The following is a 26,299-nucleotide window of genomic DNA, read 5'->3' as shown; positions in this document are numbered from 1 at the left end:
CTTTTTATATAGAGGCACCCCTTCTAAGTAGTGAGGGCGGGAGTGTACAGGCCTGCAGTGTAGGAGTGTAGGCAATACGAAAACTGGAGCATATTCAGTCTTGTGCACTCACTTGCAAGTAAGTAATTTGCATTTTTACCCGACTATGGTCAAACCAAAAGGAATGGTGTAGATCTTAGATATAATGTCCTGTGATACAAATTAGGAGTGTGGCTATTCGGAAACTTTAGCATGTTATTGTTTATATTTACTTGAAAGGAAGTAACTAATTTATATTGCACCCGATTACAGAAAACAAAATTGAAGCAGTTTAAGTTAGTTAAACTGTTTGATATATTTTTTAAGCATTCAATTGGATAGTGCTTAACTACCCATCTATTTTGAGAGCTCGTGGACATTTTTGGGGAGGTTTTGAGGCAAGTTGAAACATGTCCTATATCTCTATTATGCTCTAGGACATACCTCGAAAACAACATAATTAAGAAAAATACCTCGTATATTATAATGGGTCGTTTTAGCCCCTTGTATAATAATCTACTATTTTACTTTTTAAATATTTTGTTCAATATTAGTCGTAACTCGTAGGTATATTATAATAGAGACTATATTATGTTGAAATTACAAAATCCCATCTTAAAATGATAAGTTATTCCTGTATGATTAATTGCAAATATGAGTAAGTACCCATCAGTTATCACTATCAACTCCCTTTTGTGCTTGATTGCAAATTGTCCGTCTGTCAATCACGCAACTAAGTTACTTTCGTACCTGCTTTAATCTTTTTAATGTCCTTGACATGACTAATAAGTATGTAGATTATAGTCAATAGATGATTATCACTAGCTAGATAAGATATGAGATTTTTAGGCATTAGGAAATGTAATTGATTATTGAATAGAAAAGACTACTTTTGTTAAGTGGAAAAACTTTGCCTATGAGTTGTATGCAAAAGATTTTTTGCCTCATGATCATCAGACATGGGCCATAGGCAAAACCAGTGCAACTTTATGCCCGCTACCCCGCGCTTGATGTTAATTTGAGGCACATGGGCAAGCCTCATGTGTGTTCACCAGCAACTTACTTATAATAAGTTCTGTAATACATGTACCTAATGTGTAGATGATTTTTTTATTCTTTACAAGTTAGCCCTTGACAACAATCTCACCTGATAGTAAGTGATAATGCAATCTAAGAAGAAAGCGGGCTAACTGGTAGGAGAAGGATGAAAATCCACACACCCTTCGGTTTCTACATGGTAGGGTGGTAACTAGCAACGGCCGAAGCCTTCCACCAGCCAAGGATGATAGTTCAGTTATGATGATAAGTATTAATCGGCCGACTAAAAACCACTATTCTCAGTCGACATATTACTACGGAACCCTACACTGCGCGTTTCCCGACACGCCCTTGGTTGGTTTTACATTTTATATTCCGCGTCAAAAGAAGAAAAAAAATTAGAAGCCTCTCTAAACCTGCGGTAGACGTAACAACAATAATAGGTATTGTTGTTAATAACTTTGGGATAAATCGTGACCGATTTTGTTTAATAGCTACAATTGAATGTCTTGATATGAGCATGGGAACGAATAACAAGGGTTACCATACTTTTAAAATGCGCAATAAAACCAACTGTGGTTAGTGTTGCATGATGGTTAGGCTCAAGTTAAATATTTCGCACAGCACAATTTTTAATGCCCTTCCAGCGTTTGTGTTTCCTGACAGTTATAATTGAGCATCTTCTAGATGCTCGGGGCATGCACCTACAACTTTTCAGTTGTGTGCATTTTAAGAACTAAATATCACGTGTCTCAAACGGTGAAGGAAAACATCGTGAGAAAACCTGCATACCAGAGAATTTTATCAATTCTCTGCGTGCGTAAAGTCTGCCAATCCGCATTGGGCCAGCGTGGTGGACTATTGGCCTAATCGATCTCATTCTGAGAGGACGAGTCTCCTCTCAGAATCAAGCTCAGCAGTGAGCCGAATATGGGTTGATAATGATGATCCTCCAACTTAGACCGCATTATTGCTTTCCATCAGGCATTATTAGTAGTAGTCAAGCGCGAGTCTATTATTAATAAAAATTTGCACTCACTCTCCTTTTGGTTTCAACCATAAATATCCATTCCAAGAGTTTGATAGGTTTGATTTTAGGCTACAAGATCCATCATCCCTTGGAGATCCATCCGCTTCCTACCTATCTGTATCTTCATTAGCTGGTGCGTGTTGTTCGCTTTCTTGCCAGTTTATTGGGCCTTTAATACTTTAGGTTTATTACAAGCAAGTTACACAAAAATCTTATAACCAGTATTGTACATACTTTATAGTTTTACCATATCACTAAGAGCAATTCAGTATGTCCTATTATATTTCCACTCAATATGGTGACCCTACACAGTTATATTGTATTGCCACGCCTAATCAAGAGGCCGCGACCTACATTAATTCACGAATGCTGAGTCCTAAATGTTAAGAATTAAGGCATAAATGTATATGTACCGACTATTACATCCTATAGATGGTAGCCCAAAGAAATAGAAAGTTTCTAGTGAACAACTGCATAAATTCCCTCTCTATTCCCTCAAACATGTCATTATCCGGACAAAACAGGGTTCTTTGATCAAAGTGCAATACCATGCCCTTTAACATCTTTGACTGTGCCATTTAGGCAACGCTGCCTAAAATATGTTTAATCTAGACCCTATTTGCTAATTGATAGCCGTGATAGCCCAGTGAATATGACCTCTGCCTTCGATTTGGAGGGTGTAGACGTTCGAATCCGGTCTGGGGCATGCACCTCCAACTTATCAGTTATGTGCATTCTAAGAAATTAAATATCTCTTGCCTCAAAGCGCAAGGAAACTTGCACAGCTGAGAATTTTCTCAATTCTCTTCGTAGGTACTGCCAATCCGCATTGGGCCAGCGTGGTGGACTAGTAGCCTAACCCCTCTGACTCCGAGAGGAGACTCGTGCTCAATAGTGAGCCATATATGAGTTATATAATGATGATGATGAAATTTCTTGCCGTTTTTTTTTAATAGAGTTTGTCCTACAAACCGGTGGTAGAGACAAACTTGAAATATACTAATGAAAAACTCAAAGAAGAAACTCGAAATAGTAAAAATGAGCCGGGATCGAAAACACTGATATAGTATGAGGTCTGTGGCTATTTCAATAGGGTAGTTGAATCTTAAAACAAATTTAGTTTATACAATATTAATCTCGCATGGAGTAGGGGTCCGAAATTTATCAATATTAATTAATAACAGTTAAGGATTTCTTATAAAACTTAATTTAAAATTCATGTATTTTTAAAATTTCCAAACGTAATAAACGTCCATTTAGTGACGTCATAATGTTACTTGATGTACTAATCGTCAAAACAACTGATAATATTATTTTCGTCAAACGCTCCGTTTGTAATGGATTTGTTATATTGACGCCATGAAACAGTTGATATATAGACCATCATGGCCGACAGGCGTTTTGGCCCTTTAAAAATTAAAAAATTAATAATTTCATGTAATGTCGTCTCAAAAAGATAATGTGAAAATATATTTTTTTAATCTAGCAGAACGTTAGTAATCTATTTATTACCATTTAAAAAAAGTGTCAACTAGCCTATTGTCTGCATAAGTGTGAACATAGCCTAACTCATATTGCACTTCACGTGCTCTCGATGACGAGTGCCTTTCGGGGTCTTGCGTTACGAAACTTGAGTGTCACCAGCCGATAAGAAATATCAATCATTTCGAATATTTACCGATTAACCCCATTTATTTTAACTAGCGGACGCCCGCGACTTTTTCCGCGTGGAAATCAATGTAAACTTTCAAGCCCTATTTCACTACCTTAGGGGTTGCATTAAAAAAAAAATTAATCACATTATACTTCTATTTTTTATGATTTATAATCAAATTTTTAAAACTGTAACTCTAAAAATGAAGGACTTCCCATATAAACTTTCAACCCCTATTTCACCCCTTCTTATTTTATTTTCACAATAAAAAGTATCTTCTGACCTCCTCCGTAATAAGGTCTTAAACCGTGCCATGTTTCATTTGAATTCATTTAGTAGTTTCAGCGTGATGCCCGGCCAATAAAATCACGGACAGACAGACAGTCAAAAAATTGAAAGAAAAAATTTTGGCTTCAGTATCTATACTTAATATTATAATGCTGAAGACTTTGTTTGTTTCATTGAACGCGCTAATCTCAGGAACTACTGATCCGATTTGAAAAATTATTTCAGTGTTAGATAATCCATTTATCGAGGAAGGCTATATATAGGCTATATAGTATCCCTACGGAAACGGGAACCACGCGGGTGAAACTGCGCGACGTCGATTTTATAATGGCCTCCATCAGAAATGTTCAAAATATCTTCAATGTACAGAATTTGACCTGTTACAGTTTTATTATAAGTATAGAAAGATAGATCTAGTCTGTTGCACATTCCTTTTTGGTATGACACATACCTAAGTTCTAGATCTTAGCCGATTTTCTTAATATTAAGGTCGATTTGTTACTTAGACAAGGTATTTGTGTAGGTAGGTTTGAGATTATTTTAAAACTTTTATTTAATCGAGCTAACTGATATTCGGACCTCTCTTGAGTGAAAATCTATAGCTAATTTACAGGGCCTGTAGACATGTGACACGTCGGCCCTGTACTTGACAAATTATAGGTGCATTTAGGTAGATATTACATTAATGATCGATATATATACGATATAGTTACGTGTGTGTACAAGTATAAAATATTTTATATTTGTACACACACGTAACGTAATCACACTATCATACTAATATATAAATGTGAAAGTTTGTGTGTAAGTATGTATGTTTGTCCTTTGTGCAACGGCTACTGAAGCGATTTGGCTACTTTTCACGTCGGAAAATCCATGGTCCCCGCGAGATTTGTGAAAAATTAATTTCCACGCGGACGAAGTCGCAGGCGGCCGCTAGTAAAATATAAATTTGCACCTTTTGCCCTCCAACCGTTAAAGTTGGAAAATAAAAGTTTGTATAGAACTTTCGTTAATTTTCAATTACTTTTTACAGTGGAATTTAAATTATGAAAATGTTTAATTAAAATGTTTTGGTGGGATTGTATTTTAAAGAGAATAGATGACGTTTTTAATGACTAAAATGTACCTGCAAGTATATATTATGAATACAATTTGTCTTTTTCTTCCTATATAGATATATACTACTTACTTATAGATATCTAATCGTATACGCATTTCAAATATTTGTATCCAAGTAAAATCACATCTCTCACGGCTGGCGACAGAGTAATCTGATCTATAGTGATATTATTGACAGACGTTACCCAAGTATTTGTACGGATCCATATCTGAGGCCGTGGCCTGATCTATTGAGTTACAGATATATTATATGCGAAGGGATTAACAGAACTTAGGAAGCGAGTTATAAATATTTTCACAGTTGCCCTCATTCGCACGAGGGCTTTTTTTGTTCACACGACAGAGTTTGGACATATACTTGGGATGCATTTGTTCTATTTGAACGTATTTTTAACGTCCGTTAAAAAAGGGCACGTGCGAATGAGGGCTTAAAACGTCATCAACAATAAAAATATTAACTTTATCATTAAAAAGCGATATATTAGATCGTCTCTTTTCTTTACTAGTTGACAAGATATGGACATGACGTGATACGGAAGAATAAAAATAGCAAATAAAAAATGTACAATTGAAAGAAATGACACAAGAAGAGAGGAATGCCAAAGAAAAGACTGTTCAAAAGGATATCTGTGTATAAGACGGGTATAACCATTAACAACCCATTTTCGGCTCACTATTGACCACGAGTCTCCTCTCAGAATGAGAGGGGTTAAGGTAATAGTCCACCACGCTAGCCCAAAGCGGATTGGCAGACTTCACACACCTTGAGAATTAAGAAAATTCGCTGGTGTGCAGGTTTCCTCACGATATTTTTCATGCTTTGATTGCATGCTCCGAGCCGGATTCAAATACTCCCTCAAAATTGAAGGCAGAGGTCGTATCCACTATATTTATTTCATAATAGGGGGTATAAATAGGGGGTACATAGGGGTGTGTTTCGGTATAATAGAAGAGAATGGAGGGGAATTACAAGATAGTGTGTAAGATAGTGTCGAACTCTCTATGGAATAAATTTAAACATAGATAAAATTATAAATAATCCGCAAAATAAAACACAGAAATACTGTCGGACAAATTTGTAGTAAACTTATTCTATAATCAAATTTATTACAACATTATACTTGTTACATGTCTAGAACTTAAATAATTAAATCTTATACTAGATTTATTTTGTGTTCTACATTTTAATTAGCTTCTTTTATGCTATTATAGTGTTATAAATCAAATCGATACAGATTATATAAAGTAGGGTCAGTTCAATGATCCAGTAAAACCGGATCTAGTTGTGATGATAATATGATAAGGCGTTATGTATTATAATAATTATGTCACTGCGAGTCAGTTGTATGTGAGCTTGTATGTCGCAAACGCATGTCTATAATACCTTTTATCAGGAGGGATTGTAGTTTAGGTGAATAAGGAACATATTCTAGTCGAATAAACAGTGGGTTGGATTTTAATCAACAGGCTAACTTACAGTACAAAAAGCACCCACCCAGGGGCCTAGCACCATATCAGCCCTATCAATACTCTCCTCCAAGACCCCCTAACTACAGGGGCCTCTTACGTGTCAAAAATTTGTAAAAAGTAATCTACAATATTACTTAATCTGGATGGTATTTACCGGGAAAAAAACTGCAGCAATTACAAAAGTAAAAAAGAGTTTTTGGTAGAGTAAATCAAAAACTAAAGAGATTTTTCGGGATTTAAGCCGCTTGCGGGCCCCTCAACTAATTTTGATACAGGACCCATCTAAGGCACGCCACTGCACCTACCTAATGAGATTTTTGATTTATAATTACTATTCTAATTCGATTTTTAAGTTATTCCAATTAGTAAGTAGGATTTTTGTAAACCAAGTATATAAAATCAAGTAATATGAAGAGCTTAATATTTTTTTTGGAGTGGACGTCCATCGGCTGATAATTACGAAATTATGAACTAAAATAAAGTGTCGCTAAAATTATAATGCTATCTACTTCTATTTTCTATTCGATCTACCTAGTGTCAGATACCTCGTAGCTTAACCTAATTTATAAGAATAACGAATAAAAACTGGTCAATTAATTAAACAGTGATGTTTATAATAAACAGACAAATCTACATTTTTTTTATTTCATACATTGTTTTGTAGCAGGTAACGGAATTAACAATTAGGCACTGTTTAATATAGATCTTGTTTCATATATTTAGTTACACCACAAAAGGAGAAAGGAAGCTATGTCCTTGTTGTCCCAATGTTATAAATTGCATATCTCTTGTAATTCAACTCCTGCTGGCTGACTTTTATTACAAGTACGAGTATTATACGCTTTTCCTAGTTGTGTAATTTATATTTTAAATCAAGGACTATTTTAGCAATGTGTCTACTCCAGGCATCAAATAATGACGATATCTATTACTAAAAATTACAAATTCGGCCTACACTTCTAATCTGATTACCTATATTTATTATTTCAATAATAATAATTATAAAGCTCGCTTAGCTAAATATTAAAATTGACCATTAACAAAACAGATTTTTATCATCAAAATATTTAGAACTAATAAAAATAAAAACTATATAAGAATTTCAATCGCAATTCAGTGCAGGAATGCTGCCTGCGTGATGGGCACCCTACCAAGGGCGGCAAAATTTGATAAATATTTCTAGGTATTAGTTTTAATTTTAATTTATTTTAATTTTGTAGTTGTAGTTATATTTCCTTATATTTTATTTTTATAATAAGTTTAGCCTATTTAAGTATTATCTTCATTAATAAATACAAAAACTATATAAGTAATCAATTTTAAGCTTATAATAAAATAGGAACTACAAAACCCGTGGTACCTCAATTTAGTAAAAATACAAGACAAAAATCTATAACTAAATTCAAATAAATTATAAAACAAAAATTTGAAATGCTTCGCTATGATTTGCGATTATTTCCTATGTGATGTCTCACTCCCCACTTATAGTTGGCATTCTTGTCTGTTTTAACAAAAGTGTGGACGGGTCCTATAACAGCACCGGTATCTTCGTCATCATTTTTGTGATCGTGATCATTTTTATGATTATGATCATTTTTGTGATTGTGATCATTTTTATGATTATGATCATTTTTGTGATTATGATCATTTTTGTGATTATGATCATTTTTGTGATTATGACCATTTTTGTGATTATGATAATTTTCATGGTTGTGATCGTCTTCGTCGTCGTAATATTCATAATCATGATTGAGTGGTACAGGTTTTGGGTTTACTTGTTGCCTTATTTGCTGTTGTCTAACTGAAAATAAAAAATCGACAATGTTAAAAGTGTTGCCATACGCAAAAATGAAATATGAAACATATTTTTTTTATTATTCTTTTTAAGTTAGCCCTTGACTACATTCTCACCTGGTGGATGATACAATCTCAGATGGAAGCAAGCCAACCTATGGAGGAGGATGATGAAAGTCCACACACCTTTCGGTTTGTACATGAAATCGTACTGGAACGCTTAATCACTTGGCGGTACGTCTTTGTCGGTAGGGTGGTAACTAGCCGCGGCTGAAGCCTCCCACCAGCCAGACCTGGACCAATTAAGAAAACCTCAAATGGCCCAGCCAGAGGCGGCAGGACTTCCGTCTTGAAAATTCACTAAACCATATAAGGGATAAACTTAATTGGCAAATAATACTTTTTTGTAGCTTAGCTATTCTACTTGCATACGCCATTAACTAAGATCATTGCTACTTCATCTAGATCTTGCAGATAAATTCTTTGTTGAAGACCGTTAATTAAGAGTGTCAAGGCCAAATTCCAATGCATCTTTGAATTTACCAAGAGATTTAGCAAAACTGAGCATAGATCGTCTAACGATACCTAAGTATGATGAAACTAAACGTTTCCATTGAAATCTCAGATGTTCTGTTTAGCCTAAGAATCTAAATTGTTTTAATAATCCTTTTTAAGCTGCTTTAATGAATTTTCAAAGTCCATGAAATTTTAAAGACGGTAAATTGATTTATCTTCGATTAAACTGTGAGTTTTTGTGATCTTCTGTTTGGCCATTTTATACGTAGTCTTTGGTATATACAGTGTCTCGTAATTAACGGATAAAACGCATATGATACACCAGCTAATTAAAACTAATTTGAATAATATAAAGTTATATTTTTCGGATTTTTACAAATTTTCTATCTTGAATCAGTTTTTTCAACGCTGTGATTAAGATTTTAAAGATCATTGGAATGCGCAGTGGATTTACAAACGGAGGTCCTGGGTTCGATCCCCGGCTGGGCCGATTGAGGTTTTCTTAATTGGTCCAGTTCTGACTGGTGGCAGGCTTCGGCCGTGCTTAGTTATCTTACCGGCAAAGACGTACCATCAAGCGATTTAACGTTCTGATACGATGTCGTGTAGAAACCAAAAGGTTTGTGGATTTACATGTTACTCTTAACAAAAGAAAATTGATGGATAAGTTATAATTACTTACTGGGTAATCTATGAGGGTGAGGTAATGCTGCAAATCTGGTGACTCGTGCTTGAGGTACTCGATGTACTGGATAGAATGGAAAAGACCATCCTGATACGAGCATGAACGTACAAGCAAGGCTAATCTGAAAATACAAAATTAAAAATAATTATTATCAACATAATATTGCAAAAATGTTACGTATCACCAGACGGACTATCTTAGTTTTATTTTTCCGAAATCAATGAATTTTGATTTCTATATAGCTCAGTGGATATCACCTCTGCCTTCAGTAGATAAACTATTCAGTTTTGTGTATTTTAAGAAATAGCACGTGTCTCAAACGTTGACAGAAAAACATCGTAAGGAAATCTGCATACCTGAGAATTTGCCTAATTCTCTTCGAGTGAAGTCTGCTAATCTGCACTGGACCAGCGTGGTGGACTAAGGCCACTTATTCTGAGAGGAGACTCGTGCTCAACAGTGAGCCGAATATTATGGGTAATTAATGATGATGACGATGATGATTATTAATTTATAAAAAGAGGTTTTACATTGAGTGGCCAGCATCTAAATGTCATAATAAACAATTCATTCAGGCCCAATCTCGTATAACATAGAAGTACGTCTCCTTTCGCTTTCATTGCATATGTTTATTATCACATTAGAGTCACGCGGCTGCACCGCGTCGTGCAATATAATTGTGTTTGTAATATAATAAAATCGTTACAATGCATTACATGATGTCTACTTCCGAACATTAGGTAAGATATAAGATGAAAACGAAGTAAAATTATGTATTAAAGTTTTTTTTTAAATTAGTAAAATGGTAAAAATACATTGTTTTACCAACTGTTTACTTGCGGGCTTGATATCCATACTAACAAACATGTCAATACATAAACGACATAATAACTAATCTGATTTGGATGAAAAATGAATCATCATTATCATCAATTAAAAATCCAAGAGTATCCAAGAGATATATAGGACCTTGGAACAGAACATAGGCTATTTGTTATCGCGGAAAACTATTTATCTAATTTTGACGAATAATGTATAAAACGATTCGTTATTTTGACCGGGTACGTATATATAGGTAATTGGATATCTTTTAATCGACTTCAACGATGAGTCGAATTTACCTTTTGCTTTTAATGTAGTTTGCAGTATTAGGTTTACAGGCTTTATAATTTGTTTCTCTTAATACTCTTTCTTGCCTTCAGCTACTTCATAGTTTTATAATTTAGTAAATTTCAAGATCTTTATTATATTACAATATAATTACTAATCATACTAATTTTGGAAGCATATTTTTATGTTTCGTCTTATATTTATCCTCCTTTAGTATGTTACAAAATATTAACTAAAAACACGTTTTTAATAATTTCACAGTATAGTTTTGTGTTGTTGTATCATCGACAACCTTATATCATCCATTAGAATTACTACCTACAGTAATGGTCGCATTACTCTATAATTTTCCGCCAATAACAGTTTGCGGAAACTGTCTACATGACTTACAAGTTTGTAGAGTCGGCAAAAGTTCAATTTAACCGCAATAAATCCGTTGCGTTCTTTAAAAAAATTAAGTTATATTTTGTTGACAGTAAGACTAACAGTGTATACGGTTCCCAATCGTGCAAATCGTACGTTCCATTCCCTACAAATCAAAAACCGGATCGGAATTTGCGAAACGTCACAAGTAACAAAAAACATTACATAAAAACACTTACCAAGGTGTAGCAATCCATATTATCGCTCTTAATCGAGGCAGCAATGGCGGGCAAGAGGTCGCACCGCCTCTTTTAAAGTAGAAAGAAAAGTGATCACTTTCTACACCGATTTTACGCCTTGACGCGTCGCGATCCGGTTCAAATCATTCGTCTCAATAAAATGATTTAGGATGACAATAAAATCGACCATTTTATGAATCATTGTTATAAAACCGTTATGGTGAGGGTTTGCCGTGTTCCGGGAGGCACTTATTGGATAACAATCATTCATCGTTTGGCTAGAAACTCTACATATTACCTAACTAGAAGTCCATGCTTCTAGAACCTTAAAATAACAAAAATACCTATAGAAGTAGGTGAAACATGTGTGATAAAAAAATTGCTTATTAATGTGCAATCATTCGGTTGCCACATGAGATTATGTTACATGTAATAAATTGAATTAAGTATCGCAAATAAAATTATTGCAACAACATGATCTTATTTTTTAACTTCAGCCCACTTGAAGGTCGTCAATGCACCTATTCGTACTTTAATTTGATAAGTCCACGTTAACACCTCAGATTATATATGAAATCTGTATTATGAGGTTGACACCTCCTTTATTATATTAGAGAGCTATCCAAGCTTGGATAGTTGTCGACGCTACTCCCGATTTATTTTCCTGTTATGCTACGTCCTATCGAACTATGAGATTTTCTGGTTTTTTCTTCTTTTATGTTCCTGTTCCTGCCACTAATTGAATAGCTCATCTTTGATAGCCTATAGAATTGTTTCGACGGCCTCCGTGGCGCAGTGGTATGCGCGGTGGATTTACAAAACGGAGGTCCTGGGTTCGATTCGATCAGCTGGGCAGATTGAGATTTTCTTAATTTGTCCAGGTCTGGCTGGTGGGAGGCTTCGACCGTGGGTAGTTACCACCCTACCAGCAAAGACGTACCGCCAAGCGATTTAGCGTTCCGGTACGATGCCGTGTAGAAACCGAAAGGGGTGTGGAATTTCATCCTCCTCCTAACAAGTTAGCCCGCTTCCATCTTAGACTGCATCATCACTTACCATCAGGTGAGATTGTAGTCAAGGGCTAACTTGTAAAGAATAACAAAATATATATATATATATATAGTTGGCTTCCCTCAGTTGATTGTTTCTTCGTGATTAGCGCCTTCAATTAAACAAACTTTTCAAATTTTCAACGGTAACTACTTCTGAAATGGGTTTTTACACGACTGATGGTGGATTGTAATACAACACTAGTGAGTGTAATGATAAAGAAATGAATTTAATCTTAATTAAACAAGCAATAAAACTAATATAAATCATTTGGTTAGTCCATATACTCGACACCAAAGAGGGTATAACAAAAGAATGGATCAACAAACCTCCTGGCAACATGCAGAATCGTAATCTGCATGCTTTCAGTTCAAAACTGTAAACAGAATGCGGTTCTCGACTTTTGCACACTCACATCTTCACAGCGCCTGTTCTACTAATTGATATACCTAATTAAGAGTAACTGTACCATCCTCAATGACCTCAGCAGCGTTTCTCAACAGGTGGGCCTGAAAATGAACATGGCCAAAACAAAAATAATGTGTAATGCTCATGTATCGCTCCACCCAGTTGTAGTTGAGAACGCTGCACTCGAAATTGTAGACAAATACGTATACCTAGGACATATGATCCAGTTAGGTAGGTCCAATTTCGAGAAAGAGGTGAACCGTCGAATCCAACTCGGCTGGGCTGCATTCGGGAAACTTCGCGACATCTTTTCGTCCGAAATTCCTCAGTGCCTGAAGACAAAAGTCTTCGAACAGTGCGTGTTATTAGTGATGACCTATGGTTCCAAGACTTGGTCGCTAACTATGGGCCTCATAAGAAGGCTCAGAGTCACACAGCGGACACAGCTATGTTAGGAGTATCTCTGCGTGATCGAATCAGAAATGAGGAGATCCGCAGAAGAACCAAAGTCACCGACATAGCTCAACGAGTTGCGAAGCTGAAGTGGCAATGGGCGGAGCACATAGTTCGAAGAGCCGATGGACGTTGGGGTCCCAAAGTGCTGGAATGGCGACCCCGCACTAGTAAGCGCAGTGTTGGCCGGACCCCTAACCAGGTGGACTGACGACATCAAGCGAGTCGCAGGGATTCGCTGTATGCAGGTGGCTGAGTATCGTGATGTTTGGAAGTCCTTACAAAAGGCCTATGTCCTGCAGTGGCCGTCCATCGGCTGATATGATGATGATGATGATGAAGAGTAACTGTCATTGGAAACAATAGTTTAGATGCAATAGAATGCAACATGTAGGTAGTAAACAACATTTTAAACAGTGACTTTGACCCAAATTGTTCTCTTGTGATCGTACTTTCCTATATACCGACGTCCTTAATCAAAAATTCTGATTATATTATATATTATGTACAATGATTGAAATCCTTATACAAACTCATGCAAAACTAATTGTTAGGTTTAAACTTCATAAAAAGCTGGTAATTGTTACTTTTGTTAGAACTGTTACGCATCAAAGCAAAGTTAGGTTAACGTTTAGTATTAGAGGTCAGTGGTCAGGAGTAATATGATGATTTAAGGTTACTCCAATCGCTTGACTTTGAAAATTGTTTCTGATTCGTTAGATTAACTCACTCTTGTATCTGTTACTAAATTAATAGATAAGAATATCTTTATTACCAAAAGTTATAAAGTAGTCGTTTGCCTTTGTCGACTTGGGGGTAGGATTCCCTTGTGTTTTTCCATAGGACTAGGGTTGTTACTGACATCCTCTTTGGTCTAGTGGTTAGCCTATATGACTTCAAATCACGGGACTTATGTTCGGGCTAAGAAGCATCGAGTTTCTGCTAAGAAACTTCAAGAGCATGGAATAATAATTAATATCGATAAAGAGTCATACATTATCACCCAGATGCTAGCCATCCACCATCCAATAAGTCCACGTGACTGTAGCGGCAGGACATCTTGTAGATTGCGACCAACACACGATCAGTTTTAACGGATGTGCTGCCGTTAGCGCTGCAGGCACGTGAACTTATTGGCTACCATAAGCCCGCCAACCAGCATTTGAGCAGCGTGTTGGGTCTAAGCTCCATATCCCTTCTATAGAGGTCTGTAGTTATCTGTTACAATAGACTGAGTTGCTTAGTTGTTCTTTTACTACCCAATATCGTGATTAGTTTCCACCTTAATCGTATCTACTCGATTTTAGCTCTGTGCAGGTGTTTAACGAATTTAAATAACTACAATACATTTCAAAACTCAATTGTATATAGCGAATGAAAAAAAATGCCCAAAAGAAATTGAAATCGTGATGGTGAATGTTCTTATTATCAGCTGATATGAATTCTATGCATTCATTAAGCAACAGTCTCCAAAGGTCAATGATATTTTTTTGTAATAGTTGTTTTATGTAAGAAAAGAATTAAACGTTTTCATAACTTAAGAGTTAAATTGCAATAAGTAAATGTGTTGCTGAAGGAAATTAGAAAGTAAACTTAGCTACGACCTAGCTATAGTTAAGCCCTTGACTACAATTTCACCTTAAGTCATCACTTAAGGTGAATTGCATCATCATGCAATCTAAGATAGAAGCGGGCGGATCTTGTCAGGAGGAGAATAAAAATCCACATCCCTTTCGGTTTTTACACTACATCGTACCGGAACGCTAATTCGCTTGGCGGTACAACTTTATCGGTAGGGTGGTAACCACGATCGAAAGCCCTCCCCCCAGCAGCAGATTTCAAAGAGATAAAAGTTAGGTGTATTATTGTGGCTCTATGTTTTACAGCATCGCCGAAAAGCCTGCTTCTCAGTTTCCTACAGGATATATTCTGAAGAGTGTTATTTAGTTCCTCTTTCATCTTTTTTCCACAGATCCGCTAGTCATCGGAGCACCTACTCTGCAAACTTTCGTACTTGAACGCGTCCAAAACGTTTTGGTTCCTCGATACAGATGAAGATTGGAATGACTTTCCAGTTGTAGTTTTCCCTACCATTCAATATGGGTATTGTCAAGTCAACAGTGAGTAGATATCTCCTTTTTTTTCTCTTATCGGGTAGGAAAAACATCCCTCCGGACTTCTGGCATGTCCGACTTGCACGGACTAAAAGTAACTTCCCCTGGACTCCGTGGTAAGCACGAATCGATTAGCGTGTCTTGCTGACCTAGACACTTCCTAAGGAAGCGCGTTCTACAGCACATATTTTCACTAACCATGACTTGGTTAGTGAAAATATCAATATAGTTCAACAGGCATGATCGCTGTATATCGATACCTTCTGCGTTGTACTTTGTCTGAAAGGAGATGGTCTATTTCAGGTCCACTCTTGTCATTAAAATTTTAAAAATACAAGAATTTTATTAAGATTTATTAAAGTGAATAAATCTAACTAAATAAAAAGAAATAAATAAAATTAAAACCCTAGTTTTTGAGTTAAATCAAGATGGCGCCCTTAAAGCAACTATGACATGACTATTGACAGAAAACGTCAAATCACTTACTGCATTGAAAACGTTATCAATCCGCTATTAAACCCTATATAGTGATGCCTTTCTTGGGAGATAATGAATATTATTTCGAAAGAATTAAAGTAAATTCGTAGATTTGTTTAACCAAAAATAGTTTAAAAAAATATTTTCTTTTATTTCCGCTAGGGTACAATGAATGATCCAGGGCTCCATATAATTTTGGACCATCTCCTTTCGTCAAATCAAAGGACAAAGATAAAGAAATTCTATTTTTATCTTTGTCCTTTGATTTGACGAAATTTCAGATAAAGTACAACGCAAAAGGTAAGCAGAGATATTAATTCATTAATTCAGGTAGTTTTGTAATTTTTTTATACGTTGAAAAATGTCTGTTTAATTATACAAAAATAAACCACAAAAATAATATTGTTACGAAACAATATTTACAATAATGAAATTCCAAAATCATAATAATGTTGGTGTATAAATGTAAGTATGTCATGACAATATACAATTAAACAGGTATATTGCAATTTAGTTTAGAAATATTAGTAGGTACTTATTAATCAAAATATTGGACTAAGAGGCCTGCTATAGCTAGACATTCTTCATTTTATGAAGACTGCTTTATCATTCTATGCTCCTACCATAGGAATAGGTAAGTACAGTAGCTAAATTATGGGTCAGTTGCCAATCAATTCGTGGCGACACCTCGATAAAAGAAAAATAACATTAAAAACGAAACTTTTAGGGTCTCTATGTAAGGTCTCTAGGTCGCCAGGTTTGGGGACTGGAGATATGATTCCTCTTTACATCCCGTAGGATATATCAGATAATTAAGTTTTATCTTGGACAATTGAAGATCAGCGGGCCAATTCACTAACATTGACATATTTTAGTGGACATAATAGTTAGAAATCTTTAAAGTCACGTGATTTCATATTTACTATTTATTTAATGCTAACTGGCTAGTTACCACCCTACCGACAAAGACATACCGCCAAGCGATTTAGCGTTTCATTATGATGTCGTGTAGAAACCGATATTGGTGTGGATTTTCATCCTCCTCCTAACAAGTTAGCCCGCTTCCATCTTAGATTGCATCATTACTTATCATCAGGTGAAATTGCAGTCAAGGACTAACTAGTAAATAATTAAAAAAAAATGAGGAAAGTCTGGCTGTTACAGACTCTGATTCTCTATAGACGCATAGACCGAGAGCTTTTTGTATTTAGTAATCCACCCTTTGTAGTTTTGCATGTTGCCAAATCAGTTCAAATGAATTCAAATAGAATACCTGCTTCGACCTTCGTTGCACTGGCATACTTTCTACAAACATTCAACTAAACAATAGGTACTAAGTATTGTGATGCTGCATTTTAGTACGTAGGCAATCTTCCTACGCCTCCGCCAAACTTGCATACGAGTATGTGCTTCGTTTAGTTATCGCTTGCGACACTGTGAAACTTAACTTGGCTGTATTTAGACATCTAGCGGATGCCCCCGACTCCTCCGCCCGTTGCGATCCGCGTCAGAGTGAAAATCGATATAAACTTTGAATTTTACACCATTCTTATTTTTTTGTTGACAAAAGTTTTCTAGAACCTTCTTCGTATTATGGTCTCAAATAGTGCAAGTTTCTTTGAACTCAGTAGTTTCAGTGTGATGTAGCAGATGCGATCATCAAAAAGACGGACAGATAGAGAGACAGACAGATAGAAATAATAAAAACAATTTTTTTACTTCAGTGTCGATTATATAATGCTTTCGATTAAAAAATTTCAAAATATTTTCAATGTACAGTACTTGACCTGTTACAGTTTTATTTTAGGTATAGATAGAATACCATATTACGAGATGTCTCTAACTACGCCTTGCTCTGATTGCGTCTTTGTTTGTCTTGGTCCAATGGTACATAACTATATGAGGCTTTAGATCACAATGTTCTAGGTTCAAGTCCTCGTTGGACTATGAAATATGAGCTTTCTCTTTTAAGATATTTCAGTGGAAATAGACTTGGAAAGTGGATAGTGTTACATCCCGTACCTCGGAAAGCAAGTTAAGCCGTTGGTTCTGTTATTTGAAATATTAAATTGTTTAAATATTAAATTGTGAAATATTATATTAAATGTAAATTTGAATTTACATTCAATTGGAAAACAATTCAAATCCAAAAATCCAACTTTCTTATTTGAACAAATTATACTTCTACATAGACTCTAGCAGACGATGATACAATTTAATCTAGTTTGAATTAATAATTAATTGAAGTTAAGCTTAAAATTAGTAGTTTTATAATAATTGAATAATTGAGTATCACACGCGATACTGAATTTATTACGTTATGGAATGCGGTTGAAGCGCGTTGAAGTCTTTTGAACCAAACACCTTTTTAATTAGAATGTTTTTATATTACGATGACGGTGTTTTGGCTGTATTGTAGAAGTAAGATGTACAGACAGTAGTTGGACAAGCATGTTAATGTGCAGTGGCGTGCACTTCATAGATGCATAAACGCAATGCATCCCTGAGGATTCATTACGTACTTTTATTGTTATTGATTAAAATATAATTTGCCTGTGAGTGGTTGCTAAATAACGTTCTTAATAAATTGGTTTGTGAATACACTTATACATTTAAATTATATAACAATTCGTTCCTTCTGTGCGGACCATACTTGAGTTTTCACATATAAAATATCATAAAAAGGAACGTCAACACGAAAATAGTATTTACACAAATTATTTTAATATTTTCACATTCAAAAAAAATAAATATGTAGGTATTACCATAGCATTTTAAGTTTACAGCACATTAACTTTTATGGATATTTTCCTTGCTGGCCCAGTGGCTACTGATCGATAGTCTTTGATTTGAGTTGGATCCAAATAAATCTAGGAGACTACAAACCGTATTCTGATATCAGTTTCAGTGTTTAACATTAACTTCAAGCTCACCCACCCGCGTTTGAACAGCTAAGTGGGTCTGAGCCCAAAATTGCTCTTAAATAGGCTATTAAAACTGGCTGATGTTAATATTATTAACGTGCAAACTCGATCATAGAACCCCGAGCTTAAAGACTCATGTACACTGCACCACCAGATATTGTAGGCATAAGTATAGTTTCAATATATCTGTTGCCTAAACTTAACATAGTTTTTTGTTGTTAATAGATTGGTGTGCAACACTCATAGATTTCTTTTGTAAAGTAATTTCTTACTTGGCTGTAGAGAATTTGCTGATGAAACAAAATTTGACAAACACTTACCAATAACTACCTAAACAAGGGGGTCCTATCGAAATTACCACGGTTCTATGTTTGTAATGCTTCCCTCTTTTTGTAAATGCTTTTTATAGTTATAACTATAGCGGATCCCGTGACTATGTTTGTGTAAAATTCTGTTTTTCACAAATACCGCAGGAATTATAGATTTTCCGGGATAAAAAGTTGACTGTGTTCTGTAATAAAATTCATCAAAATTGGTTCTGTAGTTTAACCATGTAAAGGTAATTAAATGTAAGTTAATAAAGTTTGGAACACTCCACACTTCCTTATGTACAAAGAGGGAGGCTCGTTGTACAAAAGAAAGTGTGGAACTTTTCCGTATAGAGATTATTAATAATGACTGGGAGCGACGGTTTACTATGGTCTCCGAAGCATGAGGTAAGAGGCATACAAATTCTCCGTGTAAGTCTGTCTGTCTGTCTGTTACCTTTTCACGGCTAAACGGCTGAACCGATCAAAATAAATTTTATTATAATAGTAAAGGGCATAAGAAGGGCATTAGAGCAAAACATAGGATACTTTTTCACCCTAAAATAAAAATAGAAGGGGGCGAAATAGGGGTTAAAAGTTTGTATCGAAAATCCTTCATTTTAGAGTTAAATTTTAAGAATTTGTTTGTAAATCATGAAAAAATACAAAATATTATGTGATAAAATTTTTTTTTAATTCAACCCTTATAATGGTGAAATAGGGGTTGAAAGTTTTCATTGATTTCCATGCAGACGAAGTCACGGGCGTCCGCTAGTACTAAATAAACTTGCCTATAATAAACTTGTCACAAGCATTTCATAGTAGATTGATCTGTCAAAATTTGTAATTAGGCCTATTCTTGTAAAAATAAAGAAAATCAGTAATTCCAATGAAAGAGTTACCAATCACTAACATCATGGCGTAGACACGCTGTCTATAAAACGGCCCAACGTTGGCCGCCCAGCTCACCCACTGGCAACTCGCCAAGATGTCACAACGTCGGTCGGACCCAACGGTATACCTTATCTGTTTATTTACAAACACACAATAGATAACCAAATAAGTTAAAAAGTGAAGTGAATGAATCTAATTCCAAAGTGATTAAAGTGAAAGTGAATGTTTGAGTTTGTTGCAGTGGCGTTGAGTGCCATACATTTGAGGCTATTGATCCGTGTGCCTCTATTATTATAAACTAGTGGTTGCCCAGGGGAAGAAAGTAAAATAAAAAATAAATAAATTTATGGACGTTTATGTTTAAGTCAATTTTGACATTCAATAAACATCACTTTAGTTAGTTAGTTCTCACTCACATACTCTATATTAATACATTACACTTATCGATAGTCGTAATTAAATGAAAATACTCTTTATTGTGCACCGTAATTATAAATTAAAGAATATGAGGCGGTCTTTTCGCTAAAAAGCGATCTCTCCCAGACAATCTACCTTCCGTCTTTATGTGCATAAAAGAAAAAAGTTTGTATAAATAATGCCTACAAAACATAAAATAATAGGCCAATAAATAAATAGAGCATAAATAAACATGCAGATACAGCCTTATTTTAACTAATAATTTATGTTGTGTATACTCGGAAATAAAGATTTAACAAGGTACTAGTAGATAAGAGGAGATATTATGGTAACTAAAGTCTTGTCTCGCCCGTTTTAGATCACTGTTGTTGAGTAAATCCGACTTTAACTATCATTTTATTTTACAATAAAATGTAAACGTTGAAACTTTCTACGTTTTATCTTGAGTGTCCGACTAAGTTTGTTGGCTCTCAAGTCGGCGTTTATGTTTTCTTATTAGAAAGATTGGCACACGCTGCGCTTCAACCCGCGTGTCAATCTCTGATATTCAATCGATCCTGTAGAAGTATAGGGATAAAATATAGCATAACACTCACAAATAACATAGCTTTCTATTGGTAAACTACGTTATATATGTTGTGTAACCACATTATTCTATACTTATAATAAAACTGTAACAGTATAAATTCTATACATTGAAGATATTTTGTCAATTTTAGTTGGAGGGCATTTTAAATGATCGATACTGAAGCCAAAAATATCTATTTTAATTTTTGTCTGTCTGTCCGTATTTTTGATGACCGGGCATCACACTGAAATTACGGAATGAATTAAAATGAAACTTGGCACGATTTGAGACCAATCGTGCCAAGTTATTGGATACTTTTTGACACGAACACAAAATCAGAAGGGGGTGAAATAGGGGTTGAAAGATTGTATGGAAAGTCCTTAATTTTTCGATTTAAAAATTTATAAAAATTGGTATGTAAAGTACCAAGAAAATACTAAAAATAGTGTCATTCAAGATTTTTCAAAATTCTACCCTGAAAAGGTTTTGTAGATTTTTTAATAAAAATCATATATCATATATATTTAAAGTTATAGTTTTGTTGAATGATTAGTGGAATATTTATTATGAATAAAACGTGCGAAATTATAAATATGTTATGAATATGATGAAATAAAGGGTTGAATGTTTACATCGAGTATCACGCGATCGAAGTTGCTGGTGCCACCTAATTATAGTACAGATAGCCATTCGATATATTCTTGCAGAAATGGGTCTGGTGTTTCCTGGCGCTAAGCTCAGGGCCTTGGAGTACCGTCAGCAGCGTCAATGTCCGCACTCCGGAGATTATCGAAGCGCAGGCGAAATTTTTTCAGTAAGGTCTATTTCTTATATTTTTTTTTTATAAACTTACGTTGCAAGTTGCTTTTTTTTGTAATTTGTTCGAATTTTGTTTTTAATGATAAAAAAACTAAATTCGATAATTTTTTTTAATAAATAGTTAGTTATTAATAGTTAGTTATCAATAAAAAAAATACGTGTGTCTTCTCTGAGGGTATATGCCAGATCTAAGAACTAGGAATCAGAAATTTTAGAAATCATAAACATTATAGGAATTTATATTTAAAAATAGAATTCTTCTTCTATTTGCTAAGAGCCGGTTTTGGGATAATGAAACTAATATAAAGATTGTTTCGCGGCAAAAGATCTTAAGTTAATATAATAATAACTTTGATTTTCACTTTGATATTTTTTGCTTTTTAATGAAAAAAAAAAATCAGGTGTATTATCTAGTTTCGATTATCGGATTTTATTATTCAAATTTCAATATACGTCTTGCTTCATAATAATAATTCTAACAAACACCTCATTACTTATTTTATTTCTTGTAGACTACTTTCGGTTTTGTCTAAAGAAACATACCGCAAAGTAACTAACCTAATTTCATATATTTTTATGTTTACTATTTATTGGCCAATCATTTGACGATCTTAATGGAGTAGTAAACTTGACTTGGTCAAGGTTAGATAGCTATTTCAAAACGATCTCTAAGTGTAAAACTATTTTTAAGGTTTAGTTTGCAAATGACAATAAAATATGTATGAGTGAATGATATAATATTAACATTTTTTTTTTATTAATAGTCTCAGAACTTTGGACATAAGAAAACGCAGCTTAAGTCTTTTATTTGTTTTAAAAACTTCAAGGAAGGAAAATTCATCGTTTTAGATTTTAAATGAGGGTAGAAACTGTACTCGTATTATAATGACACAAGTTTGTGAGTCAGTCTGTTTGTTACCTTTTCACGGCTAAACAGCTCAACTGATTTTGATGAATATTTTTATAGAGAGACTTTGGAGCAGAAGATAATAGCTTATGTTTTGAATATTGTTTGTTCCAAAATTGTATTCCAGAAAAAAATCATGGTTCGCGCGGGATTTGTGAAAAATGCGAACGTAGTTGCAGGCGTCGGATTGCAATTAAATATTTTTTTTATTTTGTCACATGTCCTGCAACCTTGAGTGAAGAGATAAAATTTGCTTTATAGGGATTTTTTCTCAGTACAGTTGAGTCCATACAAGATAGAGTTCGGCCATGTGTGCGAGGACCCTAACACGTGGGAGCAGCGGTACGAGAAGAAAGACTTTAAGAACCACAGGGACATGGGAAAAGTAAAACAACTTTTGCTTTCTACATCTATCTCGCTTTGTCTCTAACTAGGGATGTAAGCCTTGGTCAGAAATACATCGATACTACGAGTAACTATTCATTATTATTATGGACGATTTAATTACCTTTGTTTTTCGATAACATCAAGCTAGCTCAAAGGTGAAAATGAAAACATTTTTATTATATCGTGTTCTATATAGGTATAATTCTTTTCTAACCTTTAAAATCACATTAAACTATTAATTTTATAGGGAATTTTAATTTTAGTTTTCATAAGCTCGCTAAAATGTAATTTCGGATTTTCGTATCGTTAATATTTATAAACGAAAAATAAAATAGGTAATATATATCAAACTAAACTTATTTAATTATACAATGCTTCAAATTACATTGTGCACGTCCTATTAAGTTTATGAAAGATGTTTTCTGACCAAGAAATCGATATTCCAAAAAGATCGATATTGCGTTTGCATCTCTACTTCTAAACTATCTATGTTTCTTTCTCTGCGGCGCTTCGCTTGGCTTGGTTGAAGGTACATGCATTTATCTTCTCCTGAGGACTTCGATAATGGATACCTGCTGGGAAACGATCGGCACTTCGTAGAAAGACATGAGAGATCCCGACCCTCTGCAGGGCTGTTCTATGCTAAAGTACGCTTATGCTTATTATGTTATGTAACTAAACCTTTGCAAATCACATAAATATATTTAGTTTTTAAAAATCTTTTACATATTTTACATGTAATTTATGATGCCTAGAAACAAATAATTTCTAATAACTGTAATTACTAATTACACTTCTTAATTTAATTGTCGAGAGAATACTTTGATTCGAATACACTTAATTCATGTAAAATTAAAAGAGCGATTAACATCCATCTGATCCAATTCGTAGAAGCTTCTGAAATATTACAAGGAATATGTGAGCACACTAACATAATTATATGAATCACTAATCAATAAAATAACGTTTGTCCTTAAATAATAACAATAATTTTAAATAAACCACCATTAAATGTAAAAAATGTATAAAGAGAATTGTTTACATAACTTGAAATTTTTAAACAGGTAAGATGGGGTGATAGAAAAGGTGGATATGGGGAACACTATTGGGATTTGAATCATGCTGGTCATGCTGAAAAGCAAGCAAGTGACGATGATTACGATGACGGCCCTGATAACGAAGAACTTCAAGACTATCCAGAGACCGTAGAACAGTCGGACAAATATGAAGGTGAAGAATATGATCCTAATGCGTCTGATTACAAAAAAACCTCAAGACCTAAGAGAGAAAACTCTAAAGTTGAAATGCAGTATCTGAAAGGTGAACAGAACTTTCAAGAAGAACCTACTCCGATACAAAAGTGGACAAATATAGACAAAACTATATTCAGAAGACAAAAAATAGATAGTAAAGATGTTTATGATGTAGATTTAAGAACAAAATATCTTAAAGATAACTTGCAAAAATATAATATTGATGACACAAATCCACAACCAAGCAAAATAAACCATTTAGTTTTGTCTGTAGGTCATAAAGTGGAAGAAGAAAATCCTAATGGCTTTGTGTCATATGAAGCCGGAAGAAAGCATTACAAACGGCAAGCTTTCGCAGCACCGGTCTTTAGACCTTTTTTGGAGGCGTTCACAGGTCATTTTATTGACAGAGTAACTGGTAAAGCATATGTTTTACAACCAGTAAATCACAACAATCATCCATATTAATAGTAATTTATTATGCAGTAGAATAAGTTTATTAGTAAAATAAGTTAATATTTATTAAACGTAGTCCTAGAATATGTGTTTTATTTAAAAAGTACATGTCAAACATCACACAATACGCAATTTAGTTTAGTATGACGGAAAATAATTTTAAAGAATACATAAAAATGTAAAAGATTCTGACAGATTGAGAAACTCTTTTTTGGAACTTGCATGAAATTCCCGGCTGCACAGAGTGTACACAGTGTGAGTGTACAGTGTGTATGTTTAGTAATTGCACGTATTTTAAGTATTCTGTGACTCTGGCTTATCGTCAGAAAAAGTGGCCTGTATGGATCGGTATCACAGAAATCTTATTAACATTATTATGATTTTTGTAATCGGTATGTATGATTTTTTATATTACTTTCACCAATATAAATCCGCAATTATTTTACTAAAAGTATTACAAAATTTAATTTATTAAATTAGCGTGATAAAAACGCTTGTCACTTGATTTGACCTTTGTTGTAATTAGTCATGGACGCACAAATAATGCAATAGTTACGATTGAACTATCTAAGATGTTGACAAATTGGATAGATTTATGACGACAATAGAATAATTAGATATGTTGAAACTTTAGTAGCATTTACTATTAGTACATTACAAAATTATCGAATTGCGTATAACTAATCTAGGATTTTTTAGGCTACTGGTTTATGTGGAGCAACTATAAATATTTACTTTAGACATGCCTGTGCTACATTTTTATCTGCCTTAGCTATATTAGCTATTTATAAAAAATAAACATTTTTTATCTTTCTTCTTCTTAAACATCTTTTGCTTAAAGATTGAAAGTAATTTTACTATTTTAATGTCTTTATTCTTGATACGTTGCAGCAAGAACTGTATTTGGGAATACAATTTCTATTCATTTGATTAGTTCGTGACTATTGCTTCCAGTAGATTAACAGTTATCATTATTGTTAACTTGTAAAAAGAAAATCGCTTCCATTCTAAATTCGGAGAATTTCACTCGGGGCATACAAAATAACCTTTCTCGATCTTTCGCAAGTGGCAAAGATTGATAAAAAGCAATTTTAGTAGGTCGTTCGAGAATATTACTTTTATATTGCACCTTCACTAACCAAGAGCAAAACGAAGAATTCCATATTTTACTGGTTAATAGTATTATTCATGAGCAAATAAATCTAGTACACCTTTCAATCTGAACTCTAAGTTCTTCCTATAACAATCATTCGGTATCTAACCGGAACTTCGAGAGTCTTGTAAAAGTAAAAAATTCGCTTTCTTTCTCTCTCTCTCTATCTATCTTTTGTTATTTTAAATGTAAATTAATGCTAAGACAAAAAAGTCGTCATCATCACCATTAGCAACCCATTTTTGGCTCAATATTGGCTCACTGTTGAGCACGAGCAATAAAGAGGCCAATAGTCCATCACGATAGCCTAATGCGGATTGGCAGACTTCACACACGTAGAGAAACAAGACAATTCTCAGGTATGCACTAAAAATAAATTAAAAC

General features: G+C 34.3%; 2 protein-coding genes across 8 annotated transcripts; one reads left to right on the top strand and one right to left on the bottom strand.

The window, feature by feature from the left end:
• Positions 1 to 43: 43 nt before the first annotated feature.
• LOC112045227 (uncharacterized) lies at positions 44 to 24,846 on the top strand. 7 transcript variants are annotated; one of them, XM_052882411.1, is made up of 5 exons: positions 44 to 118; positions 15,211 to 15,358; positions 21,648 to 21,754; positions 22,928 to 23,051; positions 24,118 to 24,846. In XM_052882411.1, exons 2-5 carry the CDS (start codon positions 15,338 to 15,340, stop codon positions 24,772 to 24,774), a joined length of 909 nt encoding a protein of 302 aa, XP_052738371.1. In that variant the 5' UTR covers positions 44 to 118; positions 15,211 to 15,337; the 3' UTR covers positions 24,775 to 24,846. The 7 variants fall into 7 exon arrangements, with proteins under 7 accessions (XP_052738371.1, XP_052738373.1, XP_052738374.1 ...); XM_052882412.1 differs by lacking the exon at positions 44 to 118 and adding an exon at positions 10,277 to 10,355; XM_052882413.1 differs by lacking the exons at positions 44 to 118; positions 15,211 to 15,358 and adding an exon at positions 10,236 to 10,355 and having other exon boundaries at positions 22,947 to 23,051.
• On the bottom strand, positions 7,913 to 11,637 carry LOC112045228 (protein catecholamines up). The gene is made up of 3 exons (XM_024081329.2): positions 11,328 to 11,637; positions 9,613 to 9,736; positions 7,913 to 8,421 (listed from the first exon to the last, which is right to left on the bottom strand). The coding sequence occupies exons 1-3, from the start codon at positions 11,343 to 11,345 to the stop codon at positions 8,060 to 8,062; spliced, it is 504 nt and encodes a 167-aa protein (XP_023937097.2). The 5' UTR covers positions 11,346 to 11,637; the 3' UTR covers positions 7,913 to 8,059.
• Positions 24,847 to 26,299: the final 1,453 nt, after the last annotated feature.

The sequence above is a fragment of the Bicyclus anynana genome, chromosome 7 (genome assembly GCF_947172395.1).
Source record: "Bicyclus anynana chromosome 7, ilBicAnyn1.1, whole genome shotgun sequence".
NCBI lineage: Eukaryota > Metazoa > Arthropoda > Insecta > Lepidoptera > Nymphalidae > Bicyclus > Bicyclus anynana.
Note: the sequence above shows the minus strand (reverse complement) of the source record. Positions and strands in the feature narration are given on the sequence as shown.